The sequence below is a fragment of the Aulonocara sp. 'chitande type north' Nkhata Bay genome, linkage group LG16, assembly GCF_057382095.1.
Source record: "Aulonocara sp. 'chitande type north' Nkhata Bay isolate Kocher_YH1m ecotype deep benthic linkage group LG16, A_spYH_male_GT1.1, whole genome shotgun sequence".
Classification (NCBI taxonomy): Eukaryota; Metazoa; Chordata; class Actinopteri; order Cichliformes; family Cichlidae; genus Aulonocara; species Aulonocara sp. 'chitande type north' Nkhata Bay.
The window spans coordinates 40,100,000-40,115,924 of record NC_141359.1 but is presented as its reverse complement, the minus strand read 5'-3'; the positions used below and the strand labels follow the sequence as shown (position 1 = coordinate 40,115,924).

General features: G+C 47.2%; 1 protein-coding gene across 3 annotated transcripts; it reads left to right on the top strand.

Annotated features, from left to right (window-relative positions):
- Positions 1-3,792: 3,792 nt before the first annotated feature.
- On the top strand, positions 3,793-15,081 carry LOC147312111 (ras-related protein Ral-B). 3 transcript variants are annotated; one of them, XM_086265477.1, is made up of 6 exons: positions 4,677-9,943; positions 10,027-10,199; positions 11,779-11,966; positions 12,325-12,533; positions 13,128-13,305; positions 13,806-15,081. In XM_086265477.1, exons 3-6 carry the CDS (start codon positions 11,853-11,855, stop codon positions 13,926-13,928), a joined length of 624 nt encoding a protein of 207 aa, XP_086121603.1. In that variant the 5' UTR covers positions 4,677-9,943; positions 10,027-10,199; positions 11,779-11,852; the 3' UTR covers positions 13,929-15,081. The 3 variants fall into 3 exon arrangements, with proteins under 3 accessions (XP_086121602.1, XP_086121604.1, XP_086121603.1); XM_086265476.1 differs by lacking the exons at positions 4,677-9,943; positions 10,027-10,199 and adding an exon at positions 3,793-3,945; XM_086265478.1 differs by lacking the exons at positions 4,677-9,943; positions 10,027-10,199 and adding an exon at positions 3,984-4,654.
- Positions 15,082-15,925: the final 844 nt, after the last annotated feature.

Here is a 15,925-nt window from a genome sequence, read left to right as displayed (position 1 = left end):
CTTCAGTTCTCCCTGCAGACGTGTCTTTGTGCCGGCCAGTAACTCTTCTGGAGGTCGGTCTACATCAGGAGTGACACATGTTCGAGGTCTTTGTCACGTTGGAAGACAAAGCCACGACCCAGACACAGTTTTGCTGCAGAGTGTTTTCTCCATGATTCTCCTTGACGAGATTCCCAGTTCCAGATGCACAGGACTCCCACTGCCGAGTTTCACTGTGGGGTTTTCTTTGGACTCCTTCCTTCTTCGTCAAGACATAAGCACCGTCTCTAGTTTCATCTCATCTGACCTGAGCTTGTGCTTTAAGTCTACTTGATCTTTCTCCAGGCTTCTTTCTGTTTCTCGAGTCTAAACTGGTTTCTTTAGTTTTTGGCGTGACGGCTCAAAGCCCCACTGAGTCTAAACTGGGAGATGACCCTCGGTTTAGACTTGATTTTGCAGCTTTGAGCGATTCTGTGATTGAGTGCAAAGCTCAAAAGTCTGGAGTGAAGTTTTTCACCTACATGTTAGCTGGTTACAGCTACACTCAGTATGCATGTGAAGGCTTAACATCAAAATAAACAGCAGAGGCAGCACAAACCTCCAGTCTGCGTCTGTAATCACGTGAATATCCCATTAAGATCAAACAGACTGTGCATGTGTAGCTTTCATGTTTTACAAAGTGTTGCTGTGATAAGATGAATTTATATTTCCAGGTCTTCATTCACCTTAACTTAGACACAGCCCCTCCATTGTCCAGTGTTGGCGGACTGTTACCTGAAATAGATCCACTTTTACCATTTTCAGCATCATTATCAGGCGCGTGCAGCGCGGCGTCTGCGGCGCGTGCACCTCGGGTCAGTGTAGCGAGACCACGCGGTCGTCTTCTGTCAGCTGGGACGTGTTTAATAGCATAATTGTAAAGAGCTGGTTCTACACGGCTGAGTCGGCGCTGCAGATAAATATATATTTTTGCAGGTGGTTCTCCAGGGCGGGTATAAAGGTCTGTATTCCCAGTTTACTGTTCTTCAATTTATTTTCCTCACACCTTAATAGCAAAAGAGGAATTGTGCCCATAAATGTTTAAAGGCTCTGCTTTTTTATAGCACGGAGCTGTGGGATTGTCAACATTTGTACTCTGAGGTGTGTTAAATTAATCACATCATTACCTCCACAGGAGGGAAAAAGCTGATGGAGTAATGGTGCCGTGCACTCCTCAGCCAGGCCTGCAGTGGAACAACGAAGGCAGAAAATCACCCAGACTGGGGAAGAAGAGAAACCATGCAAAGTCTAAATTTTAACGATGTGAGCTCTGAATATAAACAATAATATAATTTGTGTATATCTCATCTTTGCCTTTATTTTAGAAAACTGTCTCATGTATCAGTTTTCTCGGATGAATAGAGAATAAAGAGAAGGATTAAAAAGTGTGAGCACAGACGGTGGTTTACAAACCTCAGTGAGAACCGGCCCAGAGAGCTCACTGACATTTTATTGCCACCTCCATAAACGTGGTCTGCAAAAGTCCCCGTCGTGCAGTTTCCATCCACTCATTCATTTTCTATACACACTTTTGCAAGAGGCACAGTGCCCATTACACTGCAATAAGAGCTGCACTGCCTCTGCTTTGGCTCGTTCGACTAGACGAGCTTAAGGTCGGCTGCAACATCCGCTTTAACAGGACTGAGTCTCAGCATCACACCTGGATTTTATCTTCACAGCATCAGCCATGCATCTTTAAAAAAATCATCATCTCTGTTCTAACAATATGTAGGAAGACATGGCGGTGCTGCTCCTGTGTCTCAGAATAAAACGTTTCTTCTACGACAGGACAGGAGAACTCACATTTTGAGTTTCTGTAAAAGGCAAAACATGTCTGGGACGCGCTCTTTATTCTTACTTTGGCTAGTATTTAGCCAGAGGTCAGGGTTCACTGACAGCAGGTGGTTTTATTGTCATGGAACTGCTGATCTGGCATGTCTGAGCTACAACACTTGTTCTTAATATTATGTCTCAGTGGGCGTTTCTGTGAATCACAGACTGGAGGACCAACAGTGAAGGGGATGAGCCGACTGGACTCTGTGAGGAACCTCAGGTCCTTCCGTTTGTGCTGGAGAACTTCTGTCCGTCTGTAGCAGCATCAGCAAACTAGTCCACCAAGCTGGAACCTCATTGGTCAGAATCTGGAGGTGTTTGAGTCAGTGAGGGGCCGCAGTTCACTAAACACACCGTCCTCCATCATGGACAATCACAACTAGTGATGTGCGGATCGATACTGAAATATCGATTCCTCCGATACCAATCATTTATGTTCTAGAATCGATTCTCACATTAAAATATCGATATTTTAGTCATTTAGGGTAAATTTGTAGTTTATCATTAACAGGAACACAGTGGAAAGAAACTATATCATTTGGATTGTCAACATTGGAAGGAACTACTTCCTCTTCTGCCTTTCATAGTCATGTGCAAAATACGGCTGTATAACTGTGTCCAGCCCCTGGCGTGCGCACTCGCAACAATGGCTGAGTGTAATTGGAGTTACGTGCAGACGTATTTTACCTCCACAAACAGCCGAGATGTGGTTTGCAATACATGTGGCAAGACAGTGAGGTGCTGTGGCAAGACCACTAACCTCGTGAGATACCTCACAGGAAATCAGATCACAGAATATGACGAGCGTATGTTGAGGCAAACTGAAGAGGAGAGGGACAGGTGCTGCTAGGGCGAGACAGACGTCTCTCCTTTAGTCCTTTAGTGCTGCAGGCAGGCAGCGTGTTCAAATAGCCACAACTTCAGGTTTTTTATTTCTATATGATGAATTCTGCATTATTAAGTGATAAGAGCAAGTAATATGATGTCCTGTAATCATGATGATGCTATAATGTGAGATACAATAAAAGATACAATAAATAAAGTAAGTTTTTGCACAAAGTATCAGTATCGTCGATACCACCCTGAATTTTACTTGGTATCGGATCGGAAAGGAAATCAGTGGTATCGCACATCACTAATCACAACTGCTCCGGTCCGGTCAGCAGAGCTCCTCCTCCCTGAGAATTATCCAATCACGCTGCGAGAAAGAGCGGTCCAGGAAGTCCTTCCCACCGTCCTCGGAAACCTCTCCTCTTTGTAACAGGTGAACACACCTGTCAGGACACAAGACTCCACACAAGTCTGTTTCTCATATTTAAAGTGTTAAAGCTATAGAGCTATTTATTTGAGTTTTGCTCTAATATTCACAAGAATTTGCTTTTCCACAATCCGTCTTATTTTTATTTATTTTTTCATGTTAAAAATGATTTTCACATTGGTTTATGTAACATTTCGCACTACCTCACATCCGTCAGTATGAAGTACTTGTTGTTTTCATTGTAGATCATAATATTGATAATCTTATTCTTGAAGCTGCTGCTGGAGCACCGTCACTGTACACAACCATCGCAGGGTTCGTGTGCTAGCTGTGGGGTTTCCCTTACAATACAAAGCTCCGTAAGGCTCGTGCTGTTGTGATTTGGTGGCGTATAAATCAAACTGAACTGAATTCAGAGTATTGTTTATTTTCCCTGCGGTGTCACGTCACAGAAACCTGGTCGTCTTTAAAAGTTCCTACAACATGTTTTGAGTATTAACTCCGAGGATTCATAGACAGTAACTGTGCTAGTTTTACACCACTCTGTTACACTGAACTGTTTTTTGTTATTTATTTAAAATTATTAATTAATAATTCATAATTATTAGTAGTAATTTTTTTTTTATTAGTAGTAATCCTGTCCAGTTAGAAATCCAAGTAAACGCTGGCAGTCAGGCTGATTACGTCACATCCTGCCGTTTGCAGCTTGTACTTCCGGAAGGTGGGGCTTTTGTTGCGGGAGCGGTTTGTATATGTAGACCAATGCCTCTGTGTTCGCTGTTAACGCGCTCAGCAAGATAGCGGCAGCCTCGGGCAGACAAGCGGATCGTGCTTCGGTAAGGCTCCGGGCAGCCCCGGTCAAGCGGAACACCGTGAGTCTGTAACCGGGGCTTTGGGGAGGTTGACGGTACCGCACCTGCTGTAAGGACGGGCGAGCACCCCGCGGGTCCAAAGGCTGTCCTCTCAGCACCCACGGCTGTGAGGACACCGGGACACACACTGGTGACTGATTAGCTGTCTCTGTGGAAGCTAACGTCAGGCACGAGCTGTTTGTTTGGCCGGTCGTTAGCTTAGCTTCCAGTGACGGTGTAGCCTCGGTAACACAGACACAGCACAGCCTGTCCTCTCCACGGCTGTGCTGTGGCACTACAGCGGCTTTACCGCTCCTGTTTGCTCTGTTGTTGTGTAAAGTTACCGTTTAGAGACGGACTGGGTAAAGTTAGCGGTTCTACTTTGTTTGGCGGTAGTTGCTGAAAAGTTTTTACCTCTGGGAAGATGAGTGGACACACCCAGTGAGCCAGGTCCGGCTCATGTTCCTGTAACTCAGCTGATGTCAGCGAAAAGGACAGTTTGGTGTGCTAACACTGAGATCATGCTGGTGCTGTCACACCTGTCCTCTGTCTGTATGTGACGGAGAAAATCATACATGGAGTTTCTCCTGTTGTATGGAGGGACACCTCTGTCAGCCCCCTGACTTTGGAGGCCCTGCAATGGTCACTTTAACCCTCCGGTGAAGTGCAGAAATGTGAGGAGGAAGGCAGCTAGGTGAGTGCTCCGTGTTTACATGTATACAGTTGAGGTGCTGGTGGAGGGACGATGCTGGCAAAGCAGCAGCACTTTTCCTTCTCTTTGACAAAGCCCGCTGTGGGTCTGTGTGAGGGGAAAGTGACCGTGTGTGGTTCATCACACAGACTCGTGTCATTCTGGGCTGACTAACACCTCATTTAAAGCAGCAGTGACATCCTGTAAGCTCACAGTCTCGTGATCTTCTGAAACCCTCGTAAACAGCTCCCGAGCACCGCGCTGATCCAAGCACAATAACAGCTCTTCCAGGAAAAGCAGGTCATCAGTTTTGTGGGAATTCCTGTGGTTTCTAAAAGCTGGTGGGCCATTTTTATTTGTTTTGGGGGAAATTGTATTTAAAGGGCCCATATCCATTTTTATAGTGTTATGAGATGTTTATGGAGAAAGTTACCCCCCAGCCCCACAGGCCTCTTCCAAGGTTTATGGTTATGATGAAAGAACTGACCTCCCAGCCCATTGTTCCTCAGTGGGCTGGTTTCAGTCATTATGCAAATGTACTGATTATAAGATTATAAACCTGCAGCTGAGACTGAAGAAGTCAGCTGGATGATGATGAAACGTTTCTCCCACAAAACGCTACGTCCAGATGAACAGAATCGACCTTTGGAGACTCCTCCAAGGTTCCCTTCTTCCTACGTGGACAGTGGGTACTCATGTTGAGCTAACATCCACCCACGGGCTGCTTCTCACTTCTTCTTGGGTCAGAGCTAAGTGGAGTTTGATAGCATGCTGCTAAAAAATCACTATGACTGAAACTTTATTAAAAGTTTTTTTTATCTCCAGTAATTTTATGTTCCAGAAAATGGTACAAATATCAGAAGAGTTATGTGACAGCACGTAAAGCAGAAATAACCAAACTGACACTTTCCTGTGACCCGGAGATCTGAAATCCCAGTGAATTACTTTAGCCGGTGACATTCCCGCAGGAACAGGAAATCCTGCTGTGGATAACCTAGAGGAATGGTGAGCTTTGGTCAATGTGTAGCTCTGAGGAGTAACCATGAAACAACCCATTTATAACCAGCAGGGACGTACAGCCTGCGTACTGCATTTTAATGCAGACAAACTCACAAGTGAAGTAAGTAAAAGTTTCTCTTGTTGTCAGAACAACTGTGAAATCTGGGCTGTAATGTGGTCCACAGCAAACACACAGAGCTGCTCACTGAGCTGCTGAAGTCACATTTTCTACCCACTGTTTCTAAGTACAGCTGATCAGAGATCAGATGACAGAAAGCGATCGCTGAGCCGAGGTTGTAGTCTGCTGAACGAGCCGTCCTATTGGTTGTTTCTGCCTGTCGCTCACAGACGCTGATTTGAGAGCTGCTGACACTGAGACGGTCCGTTTGCAGAGGTACTTCAGGTAGATGTCATATCGATGTGAACCGAGTGTGGATCATTATCTTTGGTTACTCTTGACGAACCTGCTCAGTCAGGCTGCTGCTGCCCACTGACTAACAGACGGTCTGTGCTGAGAGTCATGCAGGTTATTTATGTAACTTAAGTTCACTGAATTATCTTGAAAGCCCGCTGCGGTCTTTTCCTGCTGTGCATTAGCATTAGTGCCATCCTCTCAGGTCTGTCATTAAATAGAAGTGAGGCTGTGTGCTGATGTAGGTAAGTGCGTAGCAGTGATAAACGGCGCCTTACTCAGCAGGCCGACGGGGCTTTGCCTAGTTCTGTCTGACTTAATTAGAAGTAGAAACTCGGCCTGGACGAGCACTCGGTGTACTTCTCTAGAAGACGCCCACCGACATGTTCTGATGTCCAGATATTTACACACAGTAGTTGTAACTGATATGTGTAACACATCAAATATGGAAAGCATTACATCCTGTTTCCTTAAAGGAAGAGGAACTGCTTATGCAAATAAGTGTTTGTGGAACACAATGGTAGCCCAGGGTCGGTGTGTTTCAGTTTTAATTAACACCTCACGGCCGGGGTCTTTCACTCATTCAGGCCTCTGTGGAGACCTCAGGATGTTTTACGTCCTTCAGGTTGTAACTGTATCTGCTTTAATAACCGGTAGTTTTTTGAAGGGGAAGCACAAACACGGACATCATTTGGTTAGCAAAGCAATAAACCATCATATTGGTTATTACTTTACAGCCGTGTCCTGGCTTCTGTATCGATGCCTTGTTACAGAGTAAAGTAGGGGAAAGTGTAACTGTCCCGGTCGGGACGAGCAACATCTTTAAACTGAGTATTTGTTGTTCATTTCTTTTTTAGAGCACACGTCGCTCTCTCTGCTCGACAGATGCAAAGCCTGGGAGATTAGATTTCACACAGTTGTCCAGTCGCCTCGCTGTCTCATTAAACCCACGTCTGTGTTTAAGCTGTAGCTGCAGGCCGCAGCACCATGTCTCGCTCCAGCGTGGAAGTATTACAAGGCAGATTGAGGTTGACCACCTCGCCTTCTCCGATGGTACAGACAGTGTGAGAGCAGTGAAGTTTACCGTCACCACCGGCTCCGTGAAGACAGATGGAGCGGAAATGTGAGGTGGTGCTTTTATTTCTTCCAGGGGCGGCACTGCAGGCCGCTACGCTGGTGTAGGTGGTATGTACCGGGGCCCGTTGTGATTATTTGTCAGGAAAATGAAAAGATATGTTTACATTGCAATGAGAGATAAGTAGTGGGCAGCTGGGAGTTGCTCAGCAGGAACAAATACATTTGTGATGAAATGTGTGCTGAGAAGTGGACTCATCGGTCTCTCCGTGGTGAATCAGTCCAGTGGAATGCTCCGGGAATGGGAACGACTCGAGTGTCTGGATAAGATCATCAGGGTCAGCTGCAGCATGGGGAGCAACGATATCTGCTGTGTGTTAAAGGCGTGTTGCTGATCCACTGCAGGGATCAGTGAAGACTTCGTATGCGTTTACGTTTGTTTGAAAGGTCCCGCTCGCTGCGGCCGGAGGGCGAGGACTGTTACAGACGATCCGGGTCCCTGCTGCCCAGTTTGGTCAAAGGCTTCTCTGTACACTCTCCTGGCTCAGGGTCGTTAGTATGCACAGTGGGGAGCTCGCTTTTTGAAGATGTCTCTCGTGCTGCTGCGTGCTGTCTTTGAAAGTAGGAAAAATCATTTCCTGATGCCCAGATGTTTGGTAAATAACCCCGCAGGTCTTTATTTTTTTGTGTGTGACCTGCTCGTACTCTTACCTCCATCGTATTGTTTTATCACAGCGAGCTCCAGTTATGGTTATAGTGGGAACTGTGTGCTCCCTCACTTCTGCTGGAAAAGAAGGAAGTGTTGAGAGGACAGAAGCATTAAAGTGAAAGCTGTTTAGCATGCGCGACGTATCGGTGGGCCACATAAGTGTTGTGATTGACTCAGTGGATCGGTATCGAGATGAGAAAACTAACTGATCTCCTTTGGAAATCCTTGGAATTTGGAGGTTTGTTATTTAGGGAATAAACATCACTGTTTTCTTCATCAGACAGGCAGAGGAAATCCCCCCCACCCCTGGGATCAGACGAATGTGGAAAGACGGAGCATCCTCGGGCTCTTTACAAGTCTGGCTCAGATGTCTCGGCTTTACTCGGCACATAAATCCAGTTTGGGTGCTTCACACTTTCTGTTTGCTGTAATCTTTTGTTAGGATCTGCGAGAGTCTCTGCAAACCTCCGTACGTCTTTGCCAGAGTGTGAGGATGAGTGCAGAGGGAACATCGGGCCGTTCTCCAAAGGGAATCTTAATGAATTCTTGCGCTGGTGTCATCTATATTTCAGGAGCCTTAGAAACCAGAGCGGCCTTGTAGGCTCCCCCCATAACCCCACCGCCCCGAAGAAGGACCAGCACCGCGCGCACTCAGCTCCTGGATGTGGGTCATGCTTAAATATGAATTTTTCATATCTTTTGCAACTGTCCCCTGATTTTGGCCCTGCATTCAAAGTCGCAGCGCAGCTGGTGGAAATGTGACACGGCCCCACCCTCGCTGTGTGAACTTCCCTCAGAAACTTTCCACTAAGCACACATGATGGTTCCTTTGTGAGTGCGCATGCGCCATTAGCGTGCTGCCTGCTGTAACCCCTAATTTCCCTCGGGATGAATAAAGTATTCTGATTCTGATGATGCGCATGTTTCACACTGCCTGAGTTTATTGGCTCTGACTGCTTTGTTTATGATGGAGTCTGTGTCTGCGCTGGCGTACGGAGAAGTGGGTCGCAGTAAATAATTTACACGGTGACCCCTCCTCTGTGTCAGCTGCCTTCCTGATGGGTGTTTGGGTATGTGTAGGCTTGTGTGGGTATCCTGGCCTGTGACTGATAACAAAGACAGGAAGAGCACAGATCAGATTTCACTTCCTGCTAGGATATAGGAAGACCACGATGCCTCATCGCCGGCATCAGCAGCTATCGTACGACGGCTGACGCAGCAAGACGAGTTCTGCTGTCAGACGATGTAAAGAAACTGACGTTCACACACAGGTTGTTGCTGTTTGATTTCCCTCCAGGAGTTTGTAGCTTCTGCAGAGCTCTTCTATTACATGTGTGAGAGGCAGGAGGTTCCTGAGTGTGAGCACTGAGCCCACTCTGTGAAATGAAGTGTTTGCTGTTTGGGTGGAGCAGATTTAGAATAACGCCAGGAATCAGCTGTGTGCTGCTGTTAGTGTGACAGCTCAGAGGAGGCTCAGCATCGTCCCAATGAGGGAGCTGGGGTTCCTGTGATGGACTGTGCAGACTTCATCTCAGCTCGTATGGTTCGTGCACGGAGTGGCCAGCTGTTGCGCCTCAGTGGCTGATGAGTGTTCGCCTGTCCGGCATGAGCGTCAAGGGTGCAGCGCGGATAACAAACGGGGAGTGACGATGCCTTAAACACAGATGGGGGTTAACTAATGAGTAGGGATGGGTATCGAAAACCGGTTCTTGTTGAGAACCGGTTCCCACTGTTTCAATTCCTTGGAATCGTTTGCCACTTTTAAAAACGATTCCCTTATCGATTCCAGTCGCCCCGAATGACGTCATCACGTTGAGTAGCGTCTTTTACCCAGTAGGAAACACGGCGCCTGAGCGGCACAAACGCTTAAAAGTTTGGTTACACTTTATGAGAAAGGATGACAACAGGGCAACGTGCAATACTTGCAAAGTAGAGATTTCATCAAAGGGAGGAAACACTATGAACATGCAAAAGCATTTGCTCAAAAAACACGCGATTGCTTTCAACGAATGTCGTGTTTTTGATCCGCTCCGGACTAGCGAAGCTCAACCCAGCAGCAGCGGTAGCGTTTCCACGTCCTCTCCCGTTAATACTGCAGGTAACTAATCAATTAGCATTGCATATTATGTTAGCGCGATTTACCTTATTACAAAACCTGCTATTACTGTGCATTGCATTTAGATAACCATGATGAGAGAGACAGAGTCTGGCTCAGATGCTGGCAGTTCTCGCTGCAGTCTACCGGTAGCGTCTCCTTTCAGGCCAGGATAGACGAATGTCACCGAGCAGTGACTAAGTTTGTGGTCAAAGGCTTGCACCCATTTGCCACAGCAGATGCCCCCGATTTCACTTTGGTAAGTGAATGTGTTTAATTGTAGGCAGGACATTACTGGATATTCTTGTGTAATTGCTACAGAATAATTTATGTTAAACTTTGTTATTGCTACAGGAGAATATTTATTTTATTATTTTACATTTACATTTTTTTTCCTGGGGACCCTGTGACACCCCATTGAAGAGCCGTAGGCTGTGGATCTCTTAAGATCTCACTGTTGGGTTTGTAAGGCCATGTTACTCCTAAATTTCTATCTTGTTCAAAGAGAAGATATAAAACACAGTTCTAAGCTAATCGACTTTAGTGTTCTCCTTTTTTAAAAAAAAAAAAAAAAAGAATCGATAAGGAATCGAATCGTTAAACAGAATCGAAAATGGAATCGGAATCGTTAAAATCTTATCAATACCCATCCCTACTAATGAGGACTGAAAGTCATCAGTGTTTATCAGGGCTGGAATTGTGTTAGCAGGCTGCTCTGCAGGAAGCGATGGGTCATAAGAGCTCAGGATACAGATACAGTCACAGATGCATCCTATGATATGGATGCAAAAACATCAGCTTCTCTTCATGACGATCGCCTCTCAGTTACAGCAGTGAGCTGATAATGTCTGCAGTAACGCATTTCCTTCTGAACACGGGACTTTGACTGATTGTTGACTGCTGTGAGCTTTTAGTTTAAGCCTTGTGATTTAAGTAGAGTCCACCAATGATGTCAGCACGAACTGTCACATGGTTTTCATGTGTGACACTAACTGTGACAACAGGAAGTGAAGTGTTTTTACCACCACGGCCCGTCCACCAGCTCCACTCGCGTCTGACTTTCTGCCTGCTTGTATACAAGCTCCTGTGACGCTTCGTGTAAAGGTGGTAGATAAGAAACGCTTAATGCCAGGAAAAGATTCCTCGGACACTCAGTCATCTCCTAACTGATCAGATCAACAGGCTTTCACAAATTGCTGGTTATGACTGAAGCTGTCGGCCGTGCTCAAACATATAATGAAGAAGCACTTCTGATTCCTGCTGAGCACTGCAGGTAAACATTGTTAGACTGCTGATTTGTTGTGAACCTTATTTGATGCTCTCCACAGCACCACGTCCACAGCATAGAGCAGGTGAGGGCACGGCAGCTATCGTATCTGACACAGAGAAGGTTGTGAAGTCGGGTAAAAGCAATTGACTGTGAGCTTTCACCTTGTGAGGGCAGAGCCATTACAGAGCAGATAGATGGCAGGCACGTCTCCCTGCTCTTTAACCAGTTTAGCACACGGTGGCCTGTTTAATGCATTTGTAAATGCTGCTTTGCACTGAAGAATGATGGCTTCATTACTTCTGATCAGTTGCAATGACCTTTTGATGGCGAACTTTATAAAGTTCTGGGATTCACGAGTAGGCAATTTGGTGCTTTAATGGAGATGATGGGGGTTAAGATTTAAGATTAGCTGGAGCACAGCCTGGAGTCCTGGCACAGCGAGTCAGAGTGAAAGCTGCTAAGAAGCAGCTGCCATCTGTCCTCGCGCTCGTCCACGGTACGCTTGTGTTTTCGGCACACAGAGGTTATTTACTGTACGCACTGATGTTTCCGCTCTTGTCCTCTACAGGTCGTGAGTGTGTGTGTGTGTACCTGTGCACATGTGTTTGAGTGTTTAAGAGAGGCACAAAGAAGAATCCAGTGATGGCTGCCAATAAGGGTAAAAACCAGAGCTCTCTGGTGCTGCACAAGCTGATAATGGTGGGCAGCGGCGGCGTGGGAAAGTCAGCCCTCACCCTGCAGTTCATGTACGATGAGGTGAGTTAACACTTCTAAGGCACTGCTGTAGCAAGGTCACGACAGCAGATGAGGGGGTTTGGCTGCAGGCGTGACCACTCTTCATTTATTTTACTATCTGGATTTTATTTGCAACCTTTATGATGTTTTCAGTGGTTTGCCATAAATGTGAAATGAGTCCCTTGCTCCCTGTAGCCTGAGACTAACAGCCACTCCTGCCTAACAGAGGCGCTGCTGTCACTGGTCCCCACCTGTGTCGGGGAGAGCTCCGGCTCCCAGCAGCATGTCTGCAGGCGTTTTTGTCCATGCGTCTGATTTCCATGTTAGCCTGCTGAGTCACTGCTGATCAGGCGCCACTGCTCTGCCTCTTCACGTGTAGTTTGTGGAGGACTACGAGCCCACCAAAGCAGACAGCTACAGGAAAAAGGTGGTTCTGGACGGGGAGGAGGCTCAGATTGACATCCTGGACACCGCCGGGCAGGAGGACTATGCTGCTATCAGGGACAACTACTTTCGCAGCGGGGAGGGCTTCCTGTTGGTCTTCTCCATCACAGAGCCCGAGTCCTTCGCTGCCACTGCTGAGTTCAGGTACGGATGCGTGCGTTCAGTTTGGTGCCATTAATGAAAGCCGGCGAGTGGTTAAAAATGACATCACTGATCATCAGCCATCGTCGCTCGTTACACATCTGCTGTAGAGTATCCAGAGTCGGCACATCAGCAACAATCTGCACCCACGAGTGTCTTTCAGTGTCTGGATAATACATGAATATCCAGATCGTGTAGAGTCACACCCACGTCACAGTGTCAGTGGGGAGGCGTGTCAGTGTGGACGTGTTGTGGCAGGAAGGTGCAGGTAGGATTAGAGCACAGCAACAAAACACTGAAGCTTAATGCAAACGTTAGTCAGCAGCACTTTGAATCAAACACGTCAGCCTCTGAGGCTCGCTGAGAGGGGAGAGGATGGGATCCTCCAAACGGCTACAATGCAAGTTAGATTAGTGTTTTTCAGCAGTGTACATGACGGCAGCACGTCCGTCGACAGTGTGGAAACATTAAAGCGCCGGCCCCGATCCTGCTAATCAACCTGTAAAAGTCTTTGTTTCTGTGACGCTGCCAGCTGGTTATCATGTTAAATTTGGGGAAACGTCCTGAGAAAGACCAAATAATCATTTGTGCTCACAGGGAGCAGATCTTGCGGGTGAAGGCAGAAGAGGACAAGATCCCGCTCCTGCTGGTGGGGAACAAGTCGGACCTGGAGGAGCGTCGGCAGGTGCCCGTGGACGAGGCCCGCGGGAAGGCCGAGGCGTGGGGCGTCCAGTACGTGGAGACGTCAGCAAAAACCAGAGCCAACGTTGACAAGGTATCATCACTCAGACGCACCAGCACAGAGCTGTGCTCAAGTTTTAGGCACTGAAGGTGACGTAAACGTGATTCAACAGAAATTAGAGTGCGCCTCCCAGTGGGGCCGTTTCCAGCATGACCCACTGGGATGAGGCCCAGACCCAGGAAGGAGGTGGGCGGGCACAGGGAGGTTTAATGCCCACGACCCTCCATACAGCAAACAAAGAAATTCTGAGAGCTGGTTTAATCTCTGTGGACCTGCCACACTTCTTTTTTGAATTATTTTTGGGGAATTTTAGCCTTTGAGATCGAGCAGGGGAGGGCGTGCTGATGCACACGGGTGACCCGCTCCGCCCGATGAGTTGTACCAACGCCCGCGTGCTGCTGGTCTTACTGGGAGCCGTCACATAGAGTACTGAGGAATCGGAACGTGCCTGAAGCTTCTGCACAGCTGAGCTTTTGACTCTTTCACACACGAGTCCTGTATGTGTTATAAATATGCGATTGATTTCTTTCCAGGTGTTCTTTGACCTGATGCGTGAAGTGCGAGGCAAGAAAATGTCTGAAAACAAAGACAAGAACGGGAAAGGGAAGAACAAGAAGAACAAGAAGAGCTTCAGGGAGAGATGCTGTTTACTTTGAGCTCCTCGTGGACCTGAAAACACAAAGCTCCACAGAACAGAGGAGCAGAGCTCAGCGTCTTTGATCTCAATGAATCTGATTATTTTTTATTGATAGCTTGTTATAGTTTCATGTCTAGAACAATCGCAACCACTATGTTGCCAATCTGAATGAATGAAAGCTGACTGGCTCTGCTGTGAGGATGGACGGCGACTGCAGCGCTTGATGGCTCACAGGAAGCCAGCGACCAAACTGCCATTGACACTAACTGTGCTGCTGGACACGTTCAGCGGTTTACTGCCTTTCCTTTGGTTCCTCTCTCTCTACAAAGCCGTTAGTTTGTTCGCCTCCTCTAATCTGGGCCTGCAGTCAGTGTAGACTGCATGTACACTGATGGCCTCTCTGTGGAGCAGGTTTCCATCGCCCACTTTGTGTTTGCAGTAGCTGCTGAAGCTGCAAGTTTAATGTCCGGTTTCCCCCCCCCCCTGCCTTCAGGTTTCTTGAATATTTTTCTTCAGTTTCATGCGAGGAATTGAGGTTTTTTCATCCCAGGAGGTTCACGCAGTGCAGTCGTGTCCTGACACGATCACCATAAATCAATGTTAAAACCATTTTCAGTGAAGCTGTAAATTACATCCTCGCTGACTCAGAATCCACTCATTTCTCTTCACGTACACGCGATGAGATATTTTAACGTTTGTTCTGTATTTTAAGAATGTGGGAAATGAATGGTGAGAGAGCTCTGCCACGTCGGTGTGACCCTCCTCAGAGCGCAGACGCCACCGTTTGTCCAGGAGCGAGGTTGGATCGGTGCTGGGAGGCACGACAATCCAGGAGGCCACCCTGCTAATGCATTCAGTCTGTTAGTCTCCATAGTCCTGATCTTCTTTTGAATAACATGCACTACATTGTCAGTACCTTAGAAGTGGCTTCATGCTGTGTTGAGTCACGCTGTGCCAACAAAATAACAAAAATTCAAACTATGTTTGTGGGTGTGTGGTATGTATGTTGTGTAAGAGTGTGTGTGCATTTGTGGGAGAACCTTCTTACCTTGCTGTGTGTGAGTGAAGCTCTGATGCTCCAGCTGTTGTGTATTCAGATGTTCATGGTGACCCTGCTGTGTGTTTGTTGGCGGCTGAGAGCTGCTGAATAAATGCTTTTCTTCCTTTTTTCATGTCTTTGTAAGGAGCTCGTTTCAATGTCCGACTTCCTGCAGACAGATGTAAAAACGTTGGTGGTGTGGCAGGTAAGGGGAGGCGGTGTGCTGCACAGCGCCCTCTGGTGGAGGCAGCGGAGCCACTTACTTTATGGCCACAGTTACAGCGACATTATCCACTGAAACGTGGCTGCCAGTCCGTGGTCCCCGTGGGGCATACGGCCTAGTTTGGTCAAATAACCCAGCACTCACTCACTTTGCATCGATTGTTCCTCTGCCATCAGAAGAGTGCCAACGGCCTGTTTTTCTCCAATCTGACAGTGATGTAGTAGCACCATTTATATTAACCTCACAGCCTTATCTTACACGGCAGGAATTGTGTGACGCCACCCTGGAGATGAACCGGTCGTGGGCTCTCGTAGCTGAAGCCCCGGGGGCGGCCGGGTCACTGAAACTCATTTCACAGTGTGAAAACACGGTTGACTACATCACCAGGCAAAGACTGACCATACATCACTTTGAAAATAGTTTTCGTGTGGAGGGTGGGAGGAAGCTCCTTCCCTGGTGTTACAGGAGGGGCTGCTGTAGTTCCAGGTACACGCCGCCCTCCTCCACACAGCTGGGGTTATTCCTGTGTTGCTGTTAAATCTGACTTCATCTTATTCTGCCTCATTTTGAAACGTCCCCGAGTATTCAAGCTGGGTTATTTATATAATGTTCCGGGATTATGGATTTGCTCTTTTTCAGCGGAGCCACGCTTCACTGTCCGAGCCGAAACATCCCTCACGTCCTCAGGCTGTGCAGCAGCTCCGGGCCGGCGTCTGTACCGCGCCACAGATAAGACTCCTCAGCTCGCTATTGA